The sequence below is a fragment of the Pteronotus mesoamericanus genome, unplaced genomic scaffold (assembly GCF_021234165.1).
Source record: "Pteronotus mesoamericanus isolate MK-2021 breed Mesoamerican mustached bat unplaced genomic scaffold, CSHL_Meso_final contig_50, whole genome shotgun sequence".
In the NCBI taxonomy this organism is placed as follows: domain Eukaryota; kingdom Metazoa; phylum Chordata; class Mammalia; order Chiroptera; family Mormoopidae; genus Pteronotus; species Pteronotus mesoamericanus.
In genome coordinates this window covers 6617650-6640483 of record NW_026555186.1, presented here as the reverse complement: position 1 = coordinate 6640483, position 22834 = coordinate 6617650, and the positions used below count along the sequence as shown (strand labels likewise).

The 22834-nt window shown below is 42.7% G+C and overlaps 1 protein-coding gene across 4 annotated transcripts in view; it reads left to right on the top strand.

Moving 5' to 3' along the window:
* TRIO (trio Rho guanine nucleotide exchange factor) overlaps window positions 1-22834 on the top strand; it is a 317818-nt gene that overhangs the window by 215318 nt on the left and 79666 nt on the right. For all 4 annotated transcript variants that reach the window (XM_054578325.1, XM_054578323.1, XM_054578324.1 and 1 more), the window contains exons 22-33: window positions 701-895; window positions 996-1111; window positions 1840-1906; window positions 2492-2601; window positions 3558-3627; window positions 4230-4319; window positions 7145-7237; window positions 9482-9593; window positions 11383-11573; window positions 13561-13662; window positions 16816-16958; window positions 17574-17673. In XM_054578325.1, coding sequence (XP_054434300.1) covers window positions 701-895; window positions 996-1111; window positions 1840-1906; window positions 2492-2601; window positions 3558-3627; window positions 4230-4319; window positions 7145-7237; window positions 9482-9593; window positions 11383-11573; window positions 13561-13662; window positions 16816-16958; window positions 17574-17673 — 1389 coding nt within the window. The remainder of the gene's footprint in view (window positions 1-700; window positions 896-995; window positions 1112-1839; window positions 1907-2491; window positions 2602-3557; window positions 3628-4229; window positions 4320-7144; window positions 7238-9481; window positions 9594-11382; window positions 11574-13560; window positions 13663-16815; window positions 16959-17573; window positions 17674-22834) is intronic.

The window sequence follows — 22834 nt, the reverse complement described above, 5'->3', positions numbered from 1 at the left end:
TTTCAGGTCACAGGCCGTCACTCAAACCATTGAGCTATACAAGCCAGGGCTGAAATGATTTTTCTAAAAGAGGGAATTCTAAACAGGAAACAAAAATTTAAATCCCTCTATAGAGATCATTCCCTGACTGGTGTCTTCCTCCATACCTCCCACGAGTGAAAAGACACTTGAGCCTGTGATGCACGGGAGCTTCATCTGTGATTCCTTTGAGCATCTGCCGTGGCAGACCCTTGCCACACGTGCACCAGGAAAAGTCGGATGGCTGCTGTCCTAATAAAACTTCTTGTTTTAACTGGGCACTTAGAGTTAACATGAATAAAGCGGGGCGGTCTTTGTAACCCATGCGTATACTGTCAAAGGATAGTCATAGAATCAGAGGGAGGACGTCCGAGTGAGCCTTCACTGGTGCATTCCACAGATGGTTCCTGAGCATTCGCCAGGACAATACATTCAAAGTCTAGATTTTTTTACCCCAGGTCTTAAAATGCCATTCGTTGCAGAGGAGCTGAGGACAGAGAGCTAGTCTAGGCTCGGGGCCATGAATTGGATGGACTTGGGGCGTGAGTCTGAGTTTCTATCACTAGCCATGTTTTTCTGGTTCAGAGCTGACCTGTAGGCAAGTTGCTCCTGTTTCGGATTCCTGGCAGCTGGGTTCATTTGCTTCATTATACTTTCCTGTTGTTTCGCTTTTTTTTTGCAGCAAACCAAAGAGAGGGTGAAGCTATTAATACAGCTGGCTGATGGCTTTTGTGAAAAAGGGCATGCCCATGCGGCAGAGATAAAAAAATGTGTCACCGCCGTGGATAAGAGGTACAGAGATTTCTCTCTGCGGATGGAGAAGTACAGGACCTCTTTGGAGAAAGCCCTGGGGATTTCTTCAGATTCCAACAAATCGGTAAATTTTTTTGTGCAAACTGTGTAAATCATGGCGCCCTCCTTCGTGTCCTGTTTGTTGATTCGGTTCACTGAAGTTCATTGACTCTCTTATTCCACAGAGTAAAAGTCTTCAGCTAGACATCATTCCAGCCAGTATCCCTGGGTCAGAGGTCAAATTGCGCGATGCTGCTCATGAGCTTAATGAAGAAAAACGGAAATCTGCCCGCAGAAAAGAGTAAGCCAGTCTTTAAGAACCTGCCAGATTGAAAAAGTCAAGAAAATGTCACTTGGACAAACATGCTTCTGTGTGTGCTTTGATACCAAATGTCTTTATGACATCTCGTTCTTGTGAATGGGCTTAGTTTTTGCAGCTCAAACTTTACTGTGTGCACTGTCCCCTTATCACCTGCATCAGAAACAGTATCTTGTTATTTTTATCCCCGCACCCCTGTTTCAAGTGGGGTGGCAATTTGATACAGTGTCATTTGTCATCAATAAGTCACGACTAGCAATACTAAGGAGAAATTAATAACACTAGGGGAGGTATTTAAACAGTGCCAGTTAGCAAACTATACTAGATATTAATATGACAAAAAGGTTGTTCTAAACCAGTGATTCTCCGTTGGGCAGTTTTGTGCCCTGGGGGACACCGCAGTCTGTGGCGATGGGGACTGGGGGTGCTGCCTCTGAGACCTGGTGGGTGGCAGCCAGGGAGGCCGCTCAGCACCCTGCAAGGCGCAGCCCAGCCCCCAGCAAAGCGTCCTCTGGCCTCAGGCGTCAGTGAATTCTTTTTTCCTTTGAATTTGGCTGGATACTGATATCGTTCTATCTATTCTTGATTTAATCACCAAAACACATTACTGCCTGATGATTTTTAAACCACTTGATTATTTCATAAACCATAAAAGTGGGTAGTGAATCCTGCCTGTGAACTCAACTACTTACTATCTTCCTCTGTTTAAGGTTCATAATGGCTGAGTTAATTCAAACTGAAAAGGCTTATGTAAGAGACCTCCGGGAGTGTATGGATGTAAGTAAGTTTTTTTACTTATTTATTTAGATCGAGTATAATCTTGTTTTTATATAATCACACTTTTTCATTGTGCTTGAGATTTAAAGTTTGCATAAATCGCTAGTTTCAATGTTTGTGCACCTCTGTGAAATTCTAGGCTTGTGTTCTGCTTGTTACGGGGATGACACATCATTAACCCTGTTGTTCCATTTGTCACATGATGGCCTGGCTGGGATTCCCTTCATACAGAACTTTGTAGCAGCTTCAGAGAAATGTGCCTTCCAATTATGATTGACAACTAATACTCAGTAGTTTTATGACTATTCATTGTACGTTGTAGACTAGGTTTATTCCAAAATTCAAAGCTGGGAATAAGTGGAGTGCTGAAAAGTACAAGAACTATTCTCAAGTATTATAGCAGCTGGGGAGCTCTTTTTTTTTTTTTTCTTTCAGTTTTTTATGCTTGTCTAAAAGATTCCATTCTTAAGGTATATTTTCAGGTATACATTAACTCTGGGTCCATATCTACAGATGTCAGAAACATCTGTTTCTTGAAAGTCTGGTGTCAGTTGCTGTCTAATGCCTCTGTTTCCCTCTGGCCAGACCTACCTGTGGGAAATGACCAGCGGCGTGGAGGAGATCCCCCCGGGCATTGTGAACAAAGAGCTCATCATCTTCGGGAACATGCAGGAAATCTATGAGTTCCACAACAAGTGGGTGACTTTATTTTTGCGGAGCCGTGGCTAGTTACTCCCGAAATCTCGGTCCTATGCTGACGTTTCATAACAAGAAATCAAGGTTTCTGAGAGAAGCAAGCATTGATTTCAGTGACTCTGTTGAAATTTGAATGAAGCCTGTCAGGCTTTCTTCAGAAAGACTGACCTTGTCGAGGCAATTTTAATACAGACTCAACTTTCTATCCGCACACACTTTCTGTAGAAATAAGATCAGAAAAACAGTGAAAACTGTCTTTGTGAGAACCCTAACTTCTCTCAAGCTGTGCCATCAGCTGCTACATCACTTATTTTTTAGGGTTAAAAGAAAAAAGAGGTTCCCATGGGTGTCAGGCAGATGTTTGGTCTTTTTGGATAAGAGGGAACTGAGGGTGGAACAGATGTGTAGTCTGTGCAAAATGAAACGCACTTTCCATCAGTCAGAGGAGGCACATAGTCTTATTTCTAAGAAATTTTTTAAAAGCAGCAGAAGCTCCTTTCGGTAGAGGATTGGGCTGCGCAGCCCAATCGCCCATGGAAAGATGATGCTGGGCCAGAGCTTGCAGGGTCATCCTCATTCCCCCGCCCCCACCCCAGCAAAAGACACTAAACTCTAAAGGGTTTCTTCTGATTGAATGTTTACATCCCTACATTATGACCCTAGCTACTAAACATGGCACTTTCCCAGAAGGGAGCCACTAGGATAAAATTTCTAGTAGAAAGTGTTTAAGTGCTAAACTGATTAGCTGGAAGTCATAACTTACTCTAGTTGAGAGCTATACATTTTGTTAAATCTCAAAATCTAGAAGGCACACATTTTCACTGCACATGATTAAAAAGATGAAATTCAGGCATTGCCTGAAGTCATGGTATGCTTGTTCAAATTTCTGGCATATTTCATTACTAAAATGTTTTAAAACATCATAATAATATGATAACGTTTTTATTCTCTGTAGCATATTCCTGAAAGAGCTGGAAAAATACGAGCAGTTGCCAGAAGACGTTGGGCATTGCTTTGTTACTTGGGTAATGAAACCTCGGCTTCTTGTTGTCCCACAATTACTTGGTGTCTTTGAAGGAAGTTAGAAGGAACATTGTTCATTTCTTTTCTGTCACCATCTTCTGCTGGTAGCTGCATAGAGAACTGGACTTTGTCTTGAAGAATTACATTCCCCAGCTAGTTATTCATGCAGAATGAGCTTATTATTGGCAGTAATGATGATTCGCAATAGACCATTTAGTGTGCCCGGCCTCTGGGAATTCACAGCTCAACACGAGCTCCCAGTCCTGCCAGGGGCGGGGGTGGGGTCCCCCCGTCTGGAGGGGAGGCAGGCAGACAAGTGACCCGGTGACTGTGCCTCCTAGGCCCACTGCCCGCGTTTGCACACGCCACGGTGGGGCGAAAGGGAGGACGTGCCCAGCCCCGCCTCGCGGGGTCCAGGGAGGCTTCTGGAGGTGTGCGGTGTCAGCAGGAGGTGTTTATTTTAATAGGTGTCTTTATAAAATAGGGTTTCTTTAAATCGGGGCTTAAATATCCTTTATCCACACAGTTTCTTCCCAAAAGTTTATCATATTTTGATGTACAGCCATTTGAAAATGATATTCTCATTTTTTTTTTTAATTTATAGGCAGACAAGTTTCAGATGTATGTCACTTATTGCAAAAATAAGCCTGATTCTACTCAGCTGATACTGGAGCATGCAGGATCCTACTTTGATGTAAGTCATAGATGACTAAGGAAACTGTGAAATTTCTTAAGTTGTATTTGACATGCATAAAATGCAATATTATTCATAATTTTCACCTAATTGATGGGACAGTATTTTCATTTTTATCTGTCACATACATAGTGGGATATTACTATATTTTCTTCTGTTTTTTTAAAGCTACTTCTGAAGGTGTAGCAAGCTGTATATCTGTAAGAAGTTCAGATTTTAATATGCACATGTGTATACATCATTACTTAGTATTTTTATATGACCATAAATTTTTACATGTAAAATTTTGTATACAAGACATACACTATTAAGTTAAGCTTTTCCCTTCTTAAAAAAAAAGTAACTTAGGATCTTTTTTAATCATTTATTTTTTGTATTTGTATTTCATGATGTTATTTTCTAAAAGTGGCCTACCAGTAAAATTTTACAAATAGCACTGTAACAACTAGACACTTTGGGAGATTTATTAATTATATTCTTACTGGTGTAAACATAGGGGTAGCTCATCATTTTTAAAAAGATATTGCAGAGTAGTTATTTAGTACAAAAAAGAATGGAGCCTTATAGTATGACATGTAGAGTGCCCTTTTGGGTTTCCAGAAATGTATTCAAATGTGTGCCAAATAAATTTTGATTAAAAGATGAGGTACTTCTGAATATTATGTATAATTTGGTGCATTGAGCCACGAAGGATATCAGACGTGGATTTTGTTGGTGTGCTTGTGCACAGCCAACGGCGATAACCTGCTTTTCTCCGCAAGTCTCAGAGATTAGAATACAGTTTAGCTTCATCTCCGAGATGATGCGCCACCTGCAGATGGCCCTGTCTCCGCTGTCATGCTCATGCGCGGTACTCACACATCACTGCCTCTAAAAATACAAAGGCTGCCCCCAGGCCTTTTCATTATTTCACAGGACCCTAGGTCTTCGCCATCAGGAGAAACCCCACACTGTGTGGCCACGTGCAGCGTTAGAATTATTTAGGGCCTAAGCGTGGAGAACATGTGGAACATGTAATGCTTGGAATCAAAGCCATGTTAAAAAAAACACACACAAAAAACCCCTTTGCCCTCAAAATCTTCAAGAATACAGAAAATCATGTTTGTCTAGAGACTTCACAGGCTATGTGCCTCCTTGTAGTTCTCCTTATGCAGTGTTTTTGCTCCTCTATCAGGGGCTCCTTTGACCCCCAGCATTGGTCATAGGTCCTTAGCAGAGTGACACAGGGCGCCCAGCTCTGTGGAGAGGTGGGAAAGCTGCAAGGACTTGATTGCGTGTAAATGACTTAAATACAAAAGCAAAGGAAAAATCATGGCCTTGGATATGTCACTAACCAGAGAGCTAGATCCTCCTTTTACCCCCAGCTCTCTGTGCCCTCCCGTCCAAAGTAAATTTTATAAGCAAAGAAATTTCAGAAAAGGGAAACTTTATTATGTCAGCAGGATTAAATCTTTGTCAGATATTTTAGATTACTGTGATCTTACAACCATTTTTGAACTGTATAATACTGTGATAAGGTAATAAGGATGTCAACAAAATAGATTCATGTTTAGAAATATGGGAGATGCATTTCTGAAAATGTTACTAGAACAAGGAGTATTAAAAAGACATTAGGTTGTATTCCAGCATATTGTGGCATATTCAGGAGACGGACTACTGCTCAGCAGTATGAAGGGTTCCTTTTATGTGAACTTGCAGAATATGCAAGGCTAATCTCTGGTGATAGAATTCTGAAACAAAGGTACCCTCCTCGCGGTGGTGGGAGTGGCGGCGGGGGGTAGGGGACTCATTGGAAAGGGGCCTGAGAGGACTGCCTGTGATGGCGGAAATACTCTGTATCTTGGCTTGGGAGTCGGTTACCAGGGGGTAAACATTGCCCAGAACTCACTGACCTGTCCTTAAGACTTTAAATTATACTGTATGTGAAAAGAAACCCTTTAGATGTGATATTAAATGACGAAGGGGTGTATCATCATTACATCTTGAATTGCGCATGTTTTAATCATTGCAAGTTGAAAGGAAGCTTTCAAAACTATATTTATGACCTGGAAGCCAGAGGAGGAGTTGTCAGGTTTTTCATTTAATCTGCTTGATGCCTGAGTGACAAGTCACTAGGTGATTCCTGCGGCTGCCATTTCAGAGGACTCACCCTCTAGTCTGCTCTTTCTGGAGAGCCTAATCTAAATGACAAACAGCTGGAGAACACAGGGTGTGGTGGCTTTTAAATCCAATGGGAAGCTGATACATACACTATCAGAAGATCATTGTCTCTTTTTAAAAAACTTCTGAGAAGGATGCTAAGAATTAAGAAAATGCAGGTACAGTAGGTTGGTGTGAAAATTCTGGGTTAGAAGGTAGTTGAGTAATGAGAGCGAATCAGGGAGCAGAATTCTTGGTAGTGTGCCTGGCTGGAAGAACGAGGCCTCTCCTAGGGAGGGCTGGGCGATCGGGAGGGATGTGGTCTGTGGCTCAGCGGCTGACGCTTCAGGAGGGCGGGTGAGTCAGCCCCTGACTCCGCTGTGAGGGCCAGCCCCTGGGGACTGCGCAGGGAGTTGTCGGCCTGGCCCGTGTCATCTCTGCACCCGAGAGCCAGTAATACAAAGCAAACGCTGCTGTCTTCTGGGATCAAAGTGGTAACTTGGCTGAGATTTATTATTTTTAGCTTGACCATATTAAAAGAATAATCAGTGATTTTTGCTTTATACTTACAGAAAAATAGCATGCGTATATTCATTATGGGGGAAATAAATGTAAACTTTCTGTTGGTGCCATCTAACTTACCCAGTGGTGTTTTTATTTATATATACAATTTTTGTTTCATTCAGGAGATACAGCAGCGGCACGGATTGGCCAATTCCATCTCTTCCTACCTTATTAAACCAGTTCAGCGAATAACGAAGTATCAGCTCCTTTTAAAAGTATGTATAAAGCATCTTCAGCCCATAAAATTTTGATTTGCACATTGCTATTTTTAAATTTTTCTTTATACGTAAAGTACCCTGAATTTTTAAAATAACACCCAGCATATTGTTTTAATTTTTAAATTCATTGCCATTTATTTCCCTGCCCGATTTCTTAGTGTAGCAGGTAAATAAGAGTTTATTCCTTGGTTATACACCTATGCACCTAACCATCACTGACCAACCATAGTCCCTAACACAGAGTGAGAAAGGAAAGAGAAATTTGTCGGCCCTGTGTATTTTATACCAGTGTTCCCGGTGTGGCTTGCTGGTTACGGGCAGCCACTGTGCTGTACACGTGTGTGTATTAAGTTAACCTCGCAACAGTGCTAGTGTGCAGGGCTGATAACTGGCCTCTGAGGGCACAAGGATGCGCCCAGCGTCGTCATGGGATCCCTACCACCCGGGCGCGACCGTGCGCTCAGGTTGGGCTAATGCCCAGGTTTTCCACTGAATCCAGGGAGAACCCACCCTTAGGAGCTTCCTCCCTATTATCTCTAGTCTGGCCATTTGTCACACAATTTACGCACCTTGTTCGTACAAGTCACAAGTATGTGAATCACTCTGACCTCTGCTTTTTATTGGTTATAAATGATTATAATTCAGATCACACTTGTAAAAATTTAATAACAACTATTAGTCTTGACAATAGGATGGTAAAGAAAACTTAGAATTTGTGATAAGAATGTCAAAGAATGTATTACATATATAATTGATGCGTATTTTCTTGACTATAAGGAAAATCATCTACAATCTCCATTTGATGTTTACCCTACCATTTCCTTGGCTGGTGAATGTTATTAATTAAGCATTAGACTGTACCAACCACCCTTTCTTCCCAGCAGCAGTATTTTATGAATCCAGCTGTGTCCCCAGTTCACTCATAGCACAACAATAGGAGGTGATCATGAAAATCAGAAGATGGTATTATGAATACCTGAAACTTTTTACTCTTTTTGTGAGTAAGAAAAATCTAGAAACAGTTAAGAAGTGGCTACATTCTTTTGTGAAAGTGATACCATTCTGGAACTTTTCTAGCAGAATAGACTTCCTGCACTTTGGTACCAGAATCTCACTGAGTGGTGGTCTCACTATCCCTGCAGAAAAATGTGGGTGCTGTAAACGTGAAATAGAAGCCAGTAGGCCAAGCTGTTTATATTAACATTTGCTCTTTGCTTTCTAATTTGCAAAAGCAGTTTACCTCTTGACATCCTCAGGCTCTAAGAATTTTGTTTTTGGCATGGGGTTCCACTGAGGATCTCTTTTTGTATGACCTCACATCTAGTCACTCATGATTAGGTGTTTTAATATATAAACCTCCCTTGATTCTGCTGAGTGGTTCTTGTGGAGAACAGAAATAAGCTTTTCTGCCAGTGCAGTAAGTCTCTGCCTTTTTAAAGCACTTTTTGCTGTGCCGTTCAAAATAATAGATGAACATCCTCTGGTAGTGAGAAAAGGTGCTTGTCAGGTAGCTAAATTGCTGTAAATCATCCAGTGTGAGACAAAAGCTGACTGCATGGTCATGTCCATCTGTTGAACACTGGGACACAGAAAGCTGTTGATACTGTCCCTGACTAATGGTCACTAACACACTGGTAGAATATCTCAGAGTGCAGAAGAATATGAATTTGTTGTCCTTGCCATCATTCATTCCACACCGATGTCCATCTGAGATCTGAGATGTACTCACACCCTGCAGTGTAATGCAGTCATTGGAGCGTTTTCTAAACATTCCACACACAAACCAAAGGTGTTTCATGGTATACATTCCTACAGTGTTATCCTGCCGCACAGGGTGGCAGTTCCAGGTTCGATGGCCTTGTGTGAGTGGCACCAGAGTCCAAAATCATGCTGGGATCCTGTGGGAAGCATAGCAGCACGAGCTGGGCTCCAGCATAACCTTCAGATACAACCAGTAGCTGACTGTGCTATGCTCTACTCATTAAATATTTCTGTTGGTCATTTTCAAGGCTTGATAGTTAATGTGTATACTGATTTTATCTTAAATTATGACTGCACCTGGTTTACTCTAATACGATATGTAGGTAGTAATTTGTTTTCTATGAAAATATATGGCCAGTAGACCACAGTCTGTTTTTATCTTGAAAATCGTGGATTTTCTTAGATCCTCATTTCTGCAGAGATCTTGGTGGTAGAGAATTTCACAATTTTTGTCTAGTTCATGGTCTTGGGCTTCCACAGGAGCTGCTCACATGCTGCGAGGAAGGGAAGGGGGAGATCAAAGATGGCCTGGAGGTGATGCTCAGCGTGCCCAAGCGGGCCAACGACGCCATGCACCTAAGCATGCTGGAAGGTAACGGAACCCCCACATCCCCCAGCCCACATTAGTGCGCTTTCTTCCGATGTCTGTAAATGAATTTCCCATGCCCTGAAAATCGTGACTTCATGCCTCTATGTTTGTGTAGGATTTAAGAATCTAGATGTGAATGTCTTCTTTTTTAACGAATTGGTTTCATTGCTTCCCTTAAAGATCACATGAACTGCTTCCATCTCTTTAAATGCCTGTCCCTGTTCATTACGGGAGAATGGCCTCCCCATGCTCTGAACCCCAGGAACACTTTTTGCCACTTGCCTTAGCCCACCTGGTCTCTGTGTTAGGTGGATGGGTATAAGGAAAGATAGGTCAGTCTCCCAAGATTCTAAAATCCTTAAAAGAGCTTGTTGCTTCTTCATTTCTATGTCCCTTGCATCACTCACTGGAGCCTTGAACATGGCAGGTACCATATACCTGCTTGTGCAGTTCAACGTGGCATATAACATGGTAGAGAATCAGATAACTGCACATAAAAATTTTTGTTGCGATTTATTTTTGCAAATACCTCTGTCCAGGACAGCTCATTGTGTGTTACAGAGCTTAGCTCTTATGGTCAGGTGACACAGAAGCATGTATGCGAAGTCTGTGGCGGCCTACGCCGTCATCGCCGTGGCAGGGGCAGTACATGAGTCAAGGAGGAGCTGCTGCTTGCTCTTTGTTTAGAGACCCAAAAATCAGAGGCCAAGCGACCTGGCTTTTTCTTTTCTCTGAAGTAAAATCCTGAGCTGGTGCGTCAGCCCATCGCGGCATCAAAGGCTCAGGCTCTGTTCCAGCTAGTTGGTCTCCACTCCTTGGACGCTGCCTGGCTGGCTTGGTTCAGAATGTGTCGAGATGTTGTTAACCTTCCGTCTAGCAGGAAGTGGGAGAGAGGAAGGGAAGGGAAAGCTAGAAAGGCAGAAACTGGACATTGTGCACCTGACTATCCACACCTGGCCTGAGTGTAGGTGTGCGGCTGCCCTGACTGCAGAGGGTGCTGGGGAAATGCAGTGCTGCTCTCAGCATCCATGAAGGAGGCGGGGCTTCTGCTGTTAGGGAGGAGGGGGAGAGCGGAAGTTGGGAGATAACTCGCAGCTCCCACCTGTCCCAGGTATCTTAAAGTCCATGCAATGGGTCACGTCCATGAAGAGATGAGCGTTAGGGAGAGCCAGCCAGGGACCAGAGCATGGCTGATTTGCATGAAGAATTTTGTATTCAAAGGAAGGAGAACTCCACCAAAGATGAGTAGCCAGGGCCAGTTCCCAGGGGAAGGCTTGACCACGGCCTTGAAGAGAGCCTGAAACTGCTGTGGAATATGTGGGAAGTATGTTCTAGGCTGAGGAAGCTGAGGATCAAGACAGGCTGGAATAGGTGAGGGCCGTGGGAAGTCAGGGAACCGTTCCGGGCAGAGGAGGAGGAGGAGGTCAGTATGGTGGACTCTGTGAGGGTAGGGCAACGAGGCGTAGGGAGGTAAACTGGTCTCAGATGGTGACATCGCCACCCTGCCACCCTGAGCAGATAGAACTTTAAAGAATAAAGCCAAGAGGAATCCCTTTCTTTTTTTTTTTTTTTTCCTTTTTGAATGGCTGAAAATATATATAAAGTCTTGCTTTAGGAAGAACTGCCCTTTGTCAGATGGGTCAGTGCTGGGGAGACTGGAGTCTGGGGCCCAAATGGGAAACGCTAGTCTGAGATTTAATCAACGGGCATTTTACAAGTGTTTAAGTAGTCATAATGCTGTCTTTTTAATTTTTGCTTTAAGTTGATTGTGCCTCCTTTCTTTATGTTGCAGGGTTTGATGAAAATATTGAGTCTCAGGGAGAACTCATCCTGCAGGAATCCTTCCAAGTGTGGGACCCAAAAACCTTAATTCGAAAGGGTCGAGAACGGCATCTCTTCCTTTTTGAAATGTCCTTAGTATTTAGTAAAGAAGTGAAAGATTCCAGTGGGAGAAGCAAGTACCTTTATAAAAGCAAATTGTTTGTAAGTATACGCATGCAGAGTTTTAAGTTTAAAGGTCACACAATTGCAAATTTTCTGTAGGTAGAGGAAAATTACTACTCTTTACCTTTAGTTTACGCTCCCCAACATCCTGAAATGTTAAGTCCGAAATTGTCCTGTTTTCATCTTCTTCAGTGAAATTCTCTGACAGCTTTGATCCACTAGAGAGCGCTCATGAGTTTGAGCTTCCTAGACTTAGGATACTTGTTTTCTTAAATTCCATAGACTCTAACTACAGGATAAGAAAACACTTTGTAAGTGAATTTAAATCCTTTACCTCCTATATACCTTAACTAGTTTTATAAATACATAAATTGATCATATCAGACTGTGATTAAGTTCTCATATTATTATAATTAATTTTTCATTCACCAACACTGGAATATATTTAAGCAGCCTTGCTTTGTGGCTCACTGTGGGATCTTAATGATGAGATTTGAAATTTTTTTCATTAAAACTAAATGTATAATAAATAAATAAATAAATAAATAAATAGGTGGGTTAACAATAGCAAAATATCATTGAAGGAAAGTATATGTAAGCAAAATTAGTATTAAAGATCAACAATTACACCTTTTTAGGGACAATTGTCCTTGGGTGCTTGGTAGATGCAGTGATACTTTTGAACTCTTGTCAGTATACTTCCTGGCAAGCACACCCAACCAATCTCTTTATAAAGTCACATGCTGACCCTCAGAAAAGTCTCAGGCCAATGTCGTCCCCTAAGTCCGCTATATTTCTTTCTTCCCTTAGTGGGCAGTATCTCAGAGGGCTGTCATCAAAAAAATTGCTGGACAGGGTCAGGCAGCAGGAGGATTGGGCAAAACTAAGGAAAAATCACCATCACAGAAAGAACAGAAAATGCAGTTGAGTTTGGTTTCTTGATACAAAGTATGGCAAATTGCTTATAAATATTGGTAGATGTTTGGAATTTGGATAGGTTATATTTTATATATTATACATCTTTATGATATCCATATGTTAATCAAATTCCCAAAGTAATAAGATACCACCAAGTGTAGAAATCATCTTAATAATAATCTGGAATTTGCAAGTTCAAACTAATGGTTTTCATACCATTTTCTTTGGCTGACATCCTGTTTGAGATTGTCTTTTGGATCCCTGCCCACCTTACATCATTTTAGATCATATTCTAACTGCAAAGAAAAAATGCAGCATTGCTGGCTAGTAATTTCACTAGCTGGTTTTAATCTATCCTTTGAGACCTAGCTAGTCTGTTTTAGAAGCTGATACATCTTCACTTAATTTATCTTCTAAAAGTTAAGGTTCCCTCAGAGGCCACCTCTGGAGCTATAGCTTATGAATCACTTCCTTTGCTGGAGGGAGAAGAACGCATTCGGGGTGAACTCGATTGTGGTGGGGCTGTGGGGGCTGAAGATGTTGACCTTCACCTATACTCTTCCATCTTGTGCATATTACAACTGCATATATTACGTACAGCAATTTTGCCTCTTAGCCCTTAAAATTATTGGCGAAATACTAAAAGTGAATGCTATTGATAAATAAATTGTACATCATTTGCCCTTTGTGAAGCTACTTTATTAATACTGAAAATGAAAGGTGGCAGCTCTTTTTACAACTAGAAAAAAAAAATCACTTTGTTATTTATATAGTTGAAATTAGTCATCTTGCTTTTCCAGATAATAGGGTTTTCCAATATTTTGCTTTGCTTCCTCTGGATTTACTTGTTGACTTGCATTAGAATCTCAGTAGAGGTGCTCAGAGGAAATGAAAAAGATAAAACCTATAGTTTGTAGCCAACGAACAAAATTTCCTCATTTTAACTAAAATGAGGGCTAAAGATTTCCCATTAACGTGTTAACACAGTATGTTGTTATAATTGAGCATGACCACGAGTCACCAAAAACGAGGGATTTTGGGGGCGGGGTGGGAGGGTGTGGTCTTTGAATTACAGTCTCATTTACTGATACCTGTCTTTTTTATCCAGACCTCAGAGTTGGGTGTCACAGAGCATGTGGAAGGAGACCCTTGCAAGTTTGCACTGTGGGTGGGGAGGACGCCAACTTCAGATAATAAAATCGTCCTTAAGGTACGTTCGTGTGAAGCTCAGGGGTGTGCCGTGTGACAAGTTTATCATGGCAGTGTATGCTTTTCTTACCCCTGTGGTTGAAACGTACTGGTTTTCATATCATTTTATGTGTTCCTTTCATGTCCTGTTGGGATTAGTGAGTACCACAAGAAGAATGGTAGAATAAATTGAGTTTGGTACTCCAGGGTTGAAATAATGTGAGCTCAGTTTTGCTTGCCAGCTCAAGATCAAATGGAGCAAGTCTTCATCCTTTTCCTATACTTCTAGTCTTAAAAAGAATGAGCACATTCCCTGAGAGATGCAGGAAGCTAAGATAGGGGAGAAAAGGGATATAGCTTCCGCTGCACACGTGACTTCAGGTTTCCAAAGGCAAATGGGCACCTGCCAGAGCTGTGATGGCCTTTGACAGTTTCGAGGCTGAGCAGGCCAAGAGTCTCCATGGGGCCAAAGGCTCTTTTGTTTTCTAGTTTGGGGGCAGAGGAAAAAGGGGGATAATTCCCAGGTACAGGGTTTTTTATTATGTTTTGATTTGAAGTGTTCAGACACACGGAGGGTGCTTTGAGGTATGTAGCCTTTGGGGGATGAAAACGTCTTTGAATATTTGATTCAAACCCTGTTTTGATTGTCCTAGCCTCTCCTAGGAATGGCAGAGGGCTCGGGAGTGTCTTAAATAACTCCCCCCCCTCCTGTGTTTGAGAAAATACAGACGGAACTGTCTTTTTTGAGCTGTCTGGAAAGCCCATCATCAACGTAAGGATGTTCTGGGGAAGATGTAGACGAAGATTTGTAGAATATTGGGAGATGGGCCAAAAGCTTAATAGGACTCTGGTGTGTGAACTTGCATGTCAGCGATTTTGTCTCGTACATTCCTTTTGGTCTCTCCTTGGTATTTCCAACACCCATGATTATTCAGCAGCTTGTCACTTGAGTACAGCCTGTCCTTGAGTGAGTGAGGGCCACGCCATCGTGTATCAAGGTGCTTATTCACACAGAAAGAATGAATTGCTTTGCAATGAATAGATGATTACCAGACCAGAGTGTTCTTGTTAGTAGTGGCATAAAGTCCTGCAAAATATTAATTGTACTGTTAGCTAAATATTAGAGAATTGAACTTTTCTAAGGCATAACATTTTAAACTATACTCAAGACCTAAAACTTCCAGCTTATACTAAATGTTTATCCAGACTAGCTGCAGTGACAGATGCCAAAGGGTGTGTCTAAGAAATAGAGCCAGATGTCTTAGCCAGATCTGGACCACTTTCACTTAGGACACGATAAAATACTCATGATGCAATAGAAGTATAAGATTCCTGTGGGCTTTACCAGATGAAGGTTTTCTAGGGAATTCTGAGTAATATTTTTCTGGCTTCCAAGAAGAAACTAAGGGGAATGGTGTCCTCATGAACTTCAGAGAGGGCTCTGTGGTGGCGGCGGTGGAGATGGCTGTAGATGGGTGGAGATCCCGGTGGCGCCAGGATAGGTGGCGGTAGAGACATGGCGATGGCTGAGAACACGGCGGAGCCTTTGGTGGTGGTGGTGGTTGTGGCGCCAGATGAGGTCGCAGTCATGGTGGTAGCGGCAGTGGTGTTGGTGGCCCAGTAGGTGTGACACTACGTTGTTGCCTTTTTTTTCTCTTTCATCATCTTCAAGGAAGAATTTGATATCCAAATCCTTCTTTAAACAGATTGAGACTACTAGGAGATCTACCCAACATAAATGTAGTGATGAATTTGCTTTATAGCATGAGAATTTTCTTTATTTCCGAACCATAGTAACAGCTTTTATTTATTGTCTCCAAATGCTTCCCAGTGTGCCTCCTCAGCTACCTCTCTTGGTTTAACCTCCCAGACATTTGTATCAGGCATTTAAATTCCAGTAGATGTGTGTGTTCAAAGTTGTCTGTCCCGAGACGTTTGTGCCCTAGTCGCACTCCCTGGTTCCCTGATCACCCGGCCGCCTACCCCAGAGGAAATCGGTCTGACTGCTCCCCTGGGAGCAGATCCTGCAGTGGAAGCAACAGGCCCCTTTTATCCTTTATTTCCCCATTACTGTCCCACAATAACTTTAAAGACATATGCTCCAGTGAAAGCGTTTTATTTAGAGAGTTCTCAACTTTAATTTCCTTTCCCGCCATGGGCTTTGGCCTTCCAGTTTCCAAAGCAAGGCCCACCGTGAGAGAGCGGTGGGTCCCCTCCCTTCTGTGTCCTCAGCTGCAGTCCCACTGACGGTTGTTTTAATCATTTACAGGGAATTATGTTTCTATCATGGGAGGTTGGTGTTTTCCATAAGGAAATTAAAAACTGTTACCAAGGCCCAGGACATGTACAAAGGAAAAACAAACCACCTCCTTTGAGGCACCGTGAAAGAAAAAAAATCTGGAAAAAGTGATGCCACATGTGTTCATTCAACAGATGCTAATTGAGTATCTGCTGTGTGTCATGTTCAGAGGACCTTTCTCCACGGTTGTTATAAAATTGAGGCAAACCCACCATGGGCAATTGGCAGTAGGTCATACTGGTTTACTCTAGTGGCTTATTCCAGTTGATAAGCAGGGGTACATTGATGCAGAGCTTGGGGACAGGCTCGGTCATGCACTCTGGTAACTCCAGCTCCTTTATCTGCTGGTAGTGTGACTGGGTGTCCACACCGTGGCCCCTCAAGAGTAAGGGAGGCCTGATGCCGCACGGTGCTTGTGGGAGTGAGGAGAGGAGGCAGGTACTGTTGTTGGACGAGTCCAGTGGACGGGGCAGCACGATACATGGGCGTTAGTTCAGGTTCTGTTGACACTTCACTAGCCACTGACCGCTGCTCTTGGCCTAAATGGCCTTAGAGAAGCTCTGGTTTAGGGCGGCCCTGTTTTCGTATTTTCCCAGGGCTGCTTTAAAGTTCTCAAGGCCAGGGAATGATTGATGATTAGAATATCCAGAGGTCTGAAATAAATGCTATAAAAATAAAAATGGTTTTGATGAAAAAATATTCAAAACAAGAGTCATTGATTTGGTGGCACATTAAACATAGGATGTGGTTGCTTTTCTGCTGGGAAGTTATTTTTAAAATGGGAAACTCCAGGAATGCGGGAGACCTGTGTGTGGTTAGTGCAGCATCTGGAAAGGGCCCCTTCTGTGTCCTCACGGATTCTCGCACGTTGTGAAGGCTTCCAGCATAGAAAACAAGCAGGACTGGATCAAGCACATCCGGGAAGTGATACAGGAGCGGACTATCCACCTGAAAGGCGCCCTGAAGGAGCCCATTCACATCCCCAAAACAGCCCCAGCAACAAGGCAGAAGGGCAGGAGGTGAGTGTGCTGCAGGGACTTTTTGGTAAGTTTGTCTAATAGGGAAGGAACAAGGCAATGTGAACTTAATGTTTTTCAAAAATTGTCAGACATTTTCAGGAATGTTGTTTTGTTTTGCTTTTTAACACCATCTATATGTCCCATTCTTAGCAATGAAATTGCTTTGTTAAAACAGGACCCTGCTTCAACTTAAAGTAAAGGGCTAGGTGCAAATCCCTGGTCATGCCCCCGTGCCCTCCGCGTGCCCCCCCCCCCCCAGTGTGAGTCCAGGCACGTGTGTAAATTGTGTATATGGCCTTGTGTATAAGTTATAGTATCTAGACATTTTTGCTTCTCATTTCTAAATGGGAAATAATCATATCAACTGTATTTTATTATGTGAATCGAATGGAATGGGATATGTTAGATACTTGGCCCAATGCCTGGCAAAAAGCCTGTGCTCCATAAAGAGTGCACAGTCCTCGTGAGTGCCGCGGTGGTAGCAGCAATCACCAAGGCTCACTTGTACGTCTTGAAACAAATCTATTCTTTCTCCGATGACTGATGGATGATCTTCACCAGTCTTGGAAAATGAATCTAGCAGAGTCAGGAATTCAAAGCGTCTTGTGTCTCCAGGGATGGAGAGGACCTGGACAGCCAAGGTGATGGCAGCAGCCAGCCCGATACAATTTCAATCGCCTCCCGGACGTCTCAGAACACACTGGACAGTGATAAGGTGAGCGGCAGCCAGTCTTTCGTTGGGGACGCAGACACAGCTAGGCTGTAGGCTAATGTGAAGTAGCCTCTTTCTATCTGTAAGTGACAGTTATCCAGCATTTTCATACAGCTGCTATGTGCTAAGAGTGGGGCCAGGACCAGTACCAGGGGTGAAGACTTGGGGCTGTCAAGGTTAGAAGACATTTACCCCAAGGATTCAAAAAAAAATCACTTGTCCTTTCCAGTGATGTCACCTGGTTTTCTATCAGGGTGTCTCAGTGTATTTAAGCTTTTTTATTTTATATTAAGCTGAAGAACCTATTATTTTAAAATAGTATTTCACAGAGCCCTGGCACATAAAAGTGGAGCTGTTCTGATTGATGATGAGGCAGGCGCACCGGCCTCCTTCACCTTGGCCTGAAGGAGCTTTCTGTTGGGCTGGCCAAAGAGTCCGTTACATTTTTTCTATATGATGGCTGTACTGCTGCTTAGTTGTCTTTAACTTCATTTGAAACAATTTTGTTAGAGTGTATTGTAACAGCCGTCATATCAGTATGCATTTAAAAAAAACAAAACCTAACAAAATCGGTTAATTTTTATGTGGCCATTAGAATATTGAAGATAGAAGGAAATACACAACATTTTTGGTGTGTTATGCTTTATTATTTCAAGGAAGGTACAAATGCAACTGAAATGCCAAAAAAAAAAAAAAGATTTGTGCAGTGTATGGAGAAGGTGTTGTGATGAATCAAGCGTGTCAAAGTGGTTTGCAAAATTTTTGGTACTATTGACATTTTAGCCAAATAATTCTTTGCTGTGGGGCTGTCTGATGCATTGGAAGATGTTTAGCAGCACCCTGGGCCTCTACACACTAGAAGCCAATAGGAGATAACTTACATACTCAGAATATCCAAATCAATAAAATTATTGATGAAAGTGAAAATGTGTCTTTTATTTTACGGAGAAAATGTAACAGACTTTTTGGCCAGCACAACGGAAGCAGGAAATGTGCCCCGGACTGGGCCTGCACCGGTGCTGACTGCCCCAGAGATGGACCTGATTTGTATCACAGTCGACGGTGTTGGCCTGGAGCGCCCCCCGATTCCCTCTTGATAGAATAAAAAAAAAAACTACTAAGTAGATTAACAGGAGAAGCTGGAATCCTGGGCTTACATGATGCACAGCTGCCCTCCGTAAAAGCCAGGGCATTCATCTTGACAAAGTCTTCTGTTCCAGCTGATGTGGGCGCCTGTTCTGTTCTTTTTCTAGAATGTGAGACCAATTAAAAAGCAATATTTTACAGTAAACTGGGGTTTCATTTAACTGAACCATCATCGGTTCAGAATTCCCGGGTTTCTCACTGCCTGATGTGAGCTGTCCTTCCCTGTGTGAGACTCCCATCCTGGTCATCAGAGGCAGAAGCGAAGCACATTCGTAGGAAGGAAGCGCTCTGACCTCACCGTCATTTGGAAATGATTGATGACCGAGAGGAGAGTCCCACCTTGGGGTTATTTGCAGATGGCAGTTTTTACAGTCCCAGACTTTAGGCTTTTCTCACTAAGGTTTGTGGAAGAATTCATGGTGTTTAATGTAATTTCCAAGCCACAAGTTAAGTGGGTTTTAAAATATTGCTTTTCTGTAATGATTTCATTTTCAAAATTCTTCTAGTTTGAATAATCAGTTGTTTTCTTACTGTACTTTTTGAGTTCACTTAATAAGTCCTGGAACTTGAAATGCTTAGAGTATCAGGACTGAAGAATAAAAACAATGTCTCATTTCATTTTGTTCAGAGCTCAGTGTGTTAGCGTTCAGTGCATATTTCTTGCCCGTATTAATAATGAGGAATAAGATAAATTACACGCTCAGGCTTTTAGTTCTTAATAGCATCTCTCTCTATGGCCCCACCCCATAGCCCTTAATAAAATAAAGTTTGAACTTGGAAACATTTCATTAGAGTAATTCTGATTATTTTCTTTTTAAAAAGTAGTAATTGAGGCGATTGAGTAATTTCAGTGCTTAGTTTACATAGGAGTTATAGTAATAATTTGTAATAGGCCTAGGAAGTATAGAAGCACCAGTTGAGGGGAGTAGCCATGTTCGCTCAGACTGTTTCACAGACTTGCCTTGGCTGAGAGTCTCCACTCCAGCTGGAGGCCCATCAAGCCCAAAATTCACATTCTTACCAGATACGTCCTCATGGATCTGGTCTGTGTTCCCCTAGAAATGAGTTTAAAGTTGTTTTTGGTTTTGTTTTTTTTTTTAAGTTATTTGACATTGCCAAAGAGAAAATACATGTAAAAATTTCTGACTTTTGGAAGGTATGTTAAGCCTTTTCTGGAGGTAGTCCAAGGAAAAATGCTGACTTGGTTTTTTCATGCAGTTTATATGTAAACGGGTGGTGGTGAGAATCGGAAATGCCCCCTGGAGGAGATAAGGGGCTCCCAAGGTGCCCCGTCCCACATGGAAGATTTGGGTGCAGGCCTCCAGGGCGGCCCTGGTCCCCTGAGGCGTGGCCGGCGGGAATCCACGGGAGGTTCGCCGCAGGGGCAGGACTTGTCCTGGAGTCGGGAATCACGGAATTAGTTCTGCTTCGGATCTGTTATGGCATAATAGGCTTATGTGAACTTGGAACCGAGCCTGCATTTCTCCCATAGTAAAATCAGGCATGATCCTAAGGGCTATTGCCATTAAAACAGCACATTCTATTTGTATCCCATGAAAGAGGAAGAATAAATCACTGAGAAAAAAGTGTAGCGTTGCAGAAATTGATCATTCTGCCTGGGACGTTAGAATTTTTGAAGAACTGCATATCAGATATTTAATCTGTGGAGATCATTCACCAATTTCTCTTTATGTCATCTAATGTGTTATCTTTAAGCTTCATTCCTCAGCTCAGACATCCCTGCAGGACCACTTCTGTGAAGGCAGCCCCTGTCCCCACCGAGCTTCACAGAGGCGCCCGCTGACGCTCCTGAGTGAAGCAGTGACAACAGATTGTCACTCGGCAGCGCTCAGCTCAGCATTCCCATGATTCTCACCTATCCTGAAGCAGTGATACTCCAAAGCTCAGTTTTTTTAAAGTGGGTGTGGCGTGCATTTACTTTAATACCCCCCTGAGACCATCGGTCCTTCCAAGGCGCAAAAGGATAAAAAGGGGATGAAATATCTTCCTACGATCATTGAACTTCCGTGGGTTATCTTCTTCAGTTCTTGGGGTCTGCGTTGGGGACGAGCATTAACAGGATGCGAGGCTTAGTAAAGAGAAGTGAGCATTTGGGGGTGGGAGAGAACATAACACCCACAAGGCCTTCGAAAGAGAGGGCACGTGTTTGGCACCACCCACGCCTGCATTTGTGTGTGCCCTGCAGGGAAGGACAGGGTCTTACAGCCATCTCCCTTTTTACACTTCTCTGGCACAGCATTTTGGCATCAGGAGATGATTCAGGAGAATACAGTTTGGAAATCAGGAAACTGCATTCTTTCCCGGGTCAGTTTGTAAAATGCAGTTTCTCTGAACGAGCCTTAAGCAGAAAATCCCCTTTTCTTCCTCGGATGGCAAGAACTTTTCTTCTGTCTCAAGGTCCTTTCCACCGTATGTTTTTCCGGTTTATACAGCCTCCGATGACATGGGTAGGTAGATCTGTTGAGGGAAATTACTATCCACATTCTGCCTGTGTGACTTAATTTATGATGTCTGTTATGAGTTACTTGTTATCATGGAATTTGATTCCATTTCAGAAACTGGGTGGGGGGATGTTTTTGACTCAGCCTCTTGGAGAACTCTTAAGGAAAAGTTATCTGCCCAGAGCTATGTCATTCTCAGATGAGGCACAGAAGGTTTTGGGAGGAGACTGTTAAGGAGGGCCTCCCAGAGACACCCTCTTTCCAGGGAGCGCCGTCAGAAGAGCTCAGTAGGCTGCAAACCAGATGCCTCACGAGCACATTCCCTTCTCTGAAAACACCAGTTGCAGAAGATGCCGTTGCTTTGTTCCATAGTGAATTTAGCACTGATTCTTGCCTGCATTCGTAGCACTTAACGCTGATAACAATGAGTTTATGAAAGTGTAATTTGGGTTCCAAAGAAATCAAGTGCTTGCCAGACCCTTATCTCATTTGGCCTGAGCTTGTCCCCAGAGGTGGGGAGGAAAGTGTTGAGCCAGCCTTTGGGACAGTGAGGAGATGACAGAGGCCAATGACCCTGGCAGGGCCGCTGGCACTACTGCACTAAAAGCCAGAGGTGGAATGTGGATTGAATTACCCATTGGTGTCTAGACCTCATTATTTCACACTAGAGCCGAACATGAAACTAAGTATTTTTCAGTATAATAAAGAAGCATTTTTAAACTTTTTTCTTTCTCTGTCTTATTAGTCTGTGATATATTTCATATAATAAAAGTTTATATCATGAGGAAAATAGGCTACTATGGAACAGAGCATCTTGAGGTCAAGATGAAAACCATCCCCAAGGCAAGGTGAGGTGTCTGTGGGGAAAGGCTGTCGCAGACCAGCAGGGGGCCAGGTATGAGCTTCCTTCTGGATTTGAGGTAACGCAGTTCCAATTTTTAGTGAATGGGAAATTCAGTGGAGACGGATACTTGGCTTGAACTTTCCTGAACTTAATATGAATATACAAATCCACATATTTAAAAGTATAAATGGCTTCAGTTACTCTTAATACAGCTACAGCACTGTGCTGGGGACCTGAGATTTCATGCAGTTTAAAAAGTCAACTTTCTCTGTGAAGTGCCCTTCTACACCATAGGAACCGGGTTGGATTTATGGAAATTGCAGTGTTGAGAGAGTATATAAAACACATAATGCTAATCCATTTTAAAATATGGATAATGTGGCTGAATTCACATTTTTGCGAGGGGAGGCTTGTCTTCAGCCTATTTAGAGCATGCCACCCTCTGTCATTGAGCCTCCATCCCTTGCATGCATGGCACAGAGCAGCAGTGAAGGTGAGTCCTGGTTCATTGCTGAACCCTCTCCCCTCTGGCAGGGTGCCGGAAGCAACAGGGCATGTTTGCTCAGAGGGGGTGCCTTACCAGAGCTCTCCAGGTCTCCCAGGAAACCTCACGAAGGATTGCCCCATGTAGGCATTAAATTGAGTCATTTAATTCAGAAGTCTTTCTACATCATGGCACATAGTTTTGATCTCCTCAGACACAATCTGGACG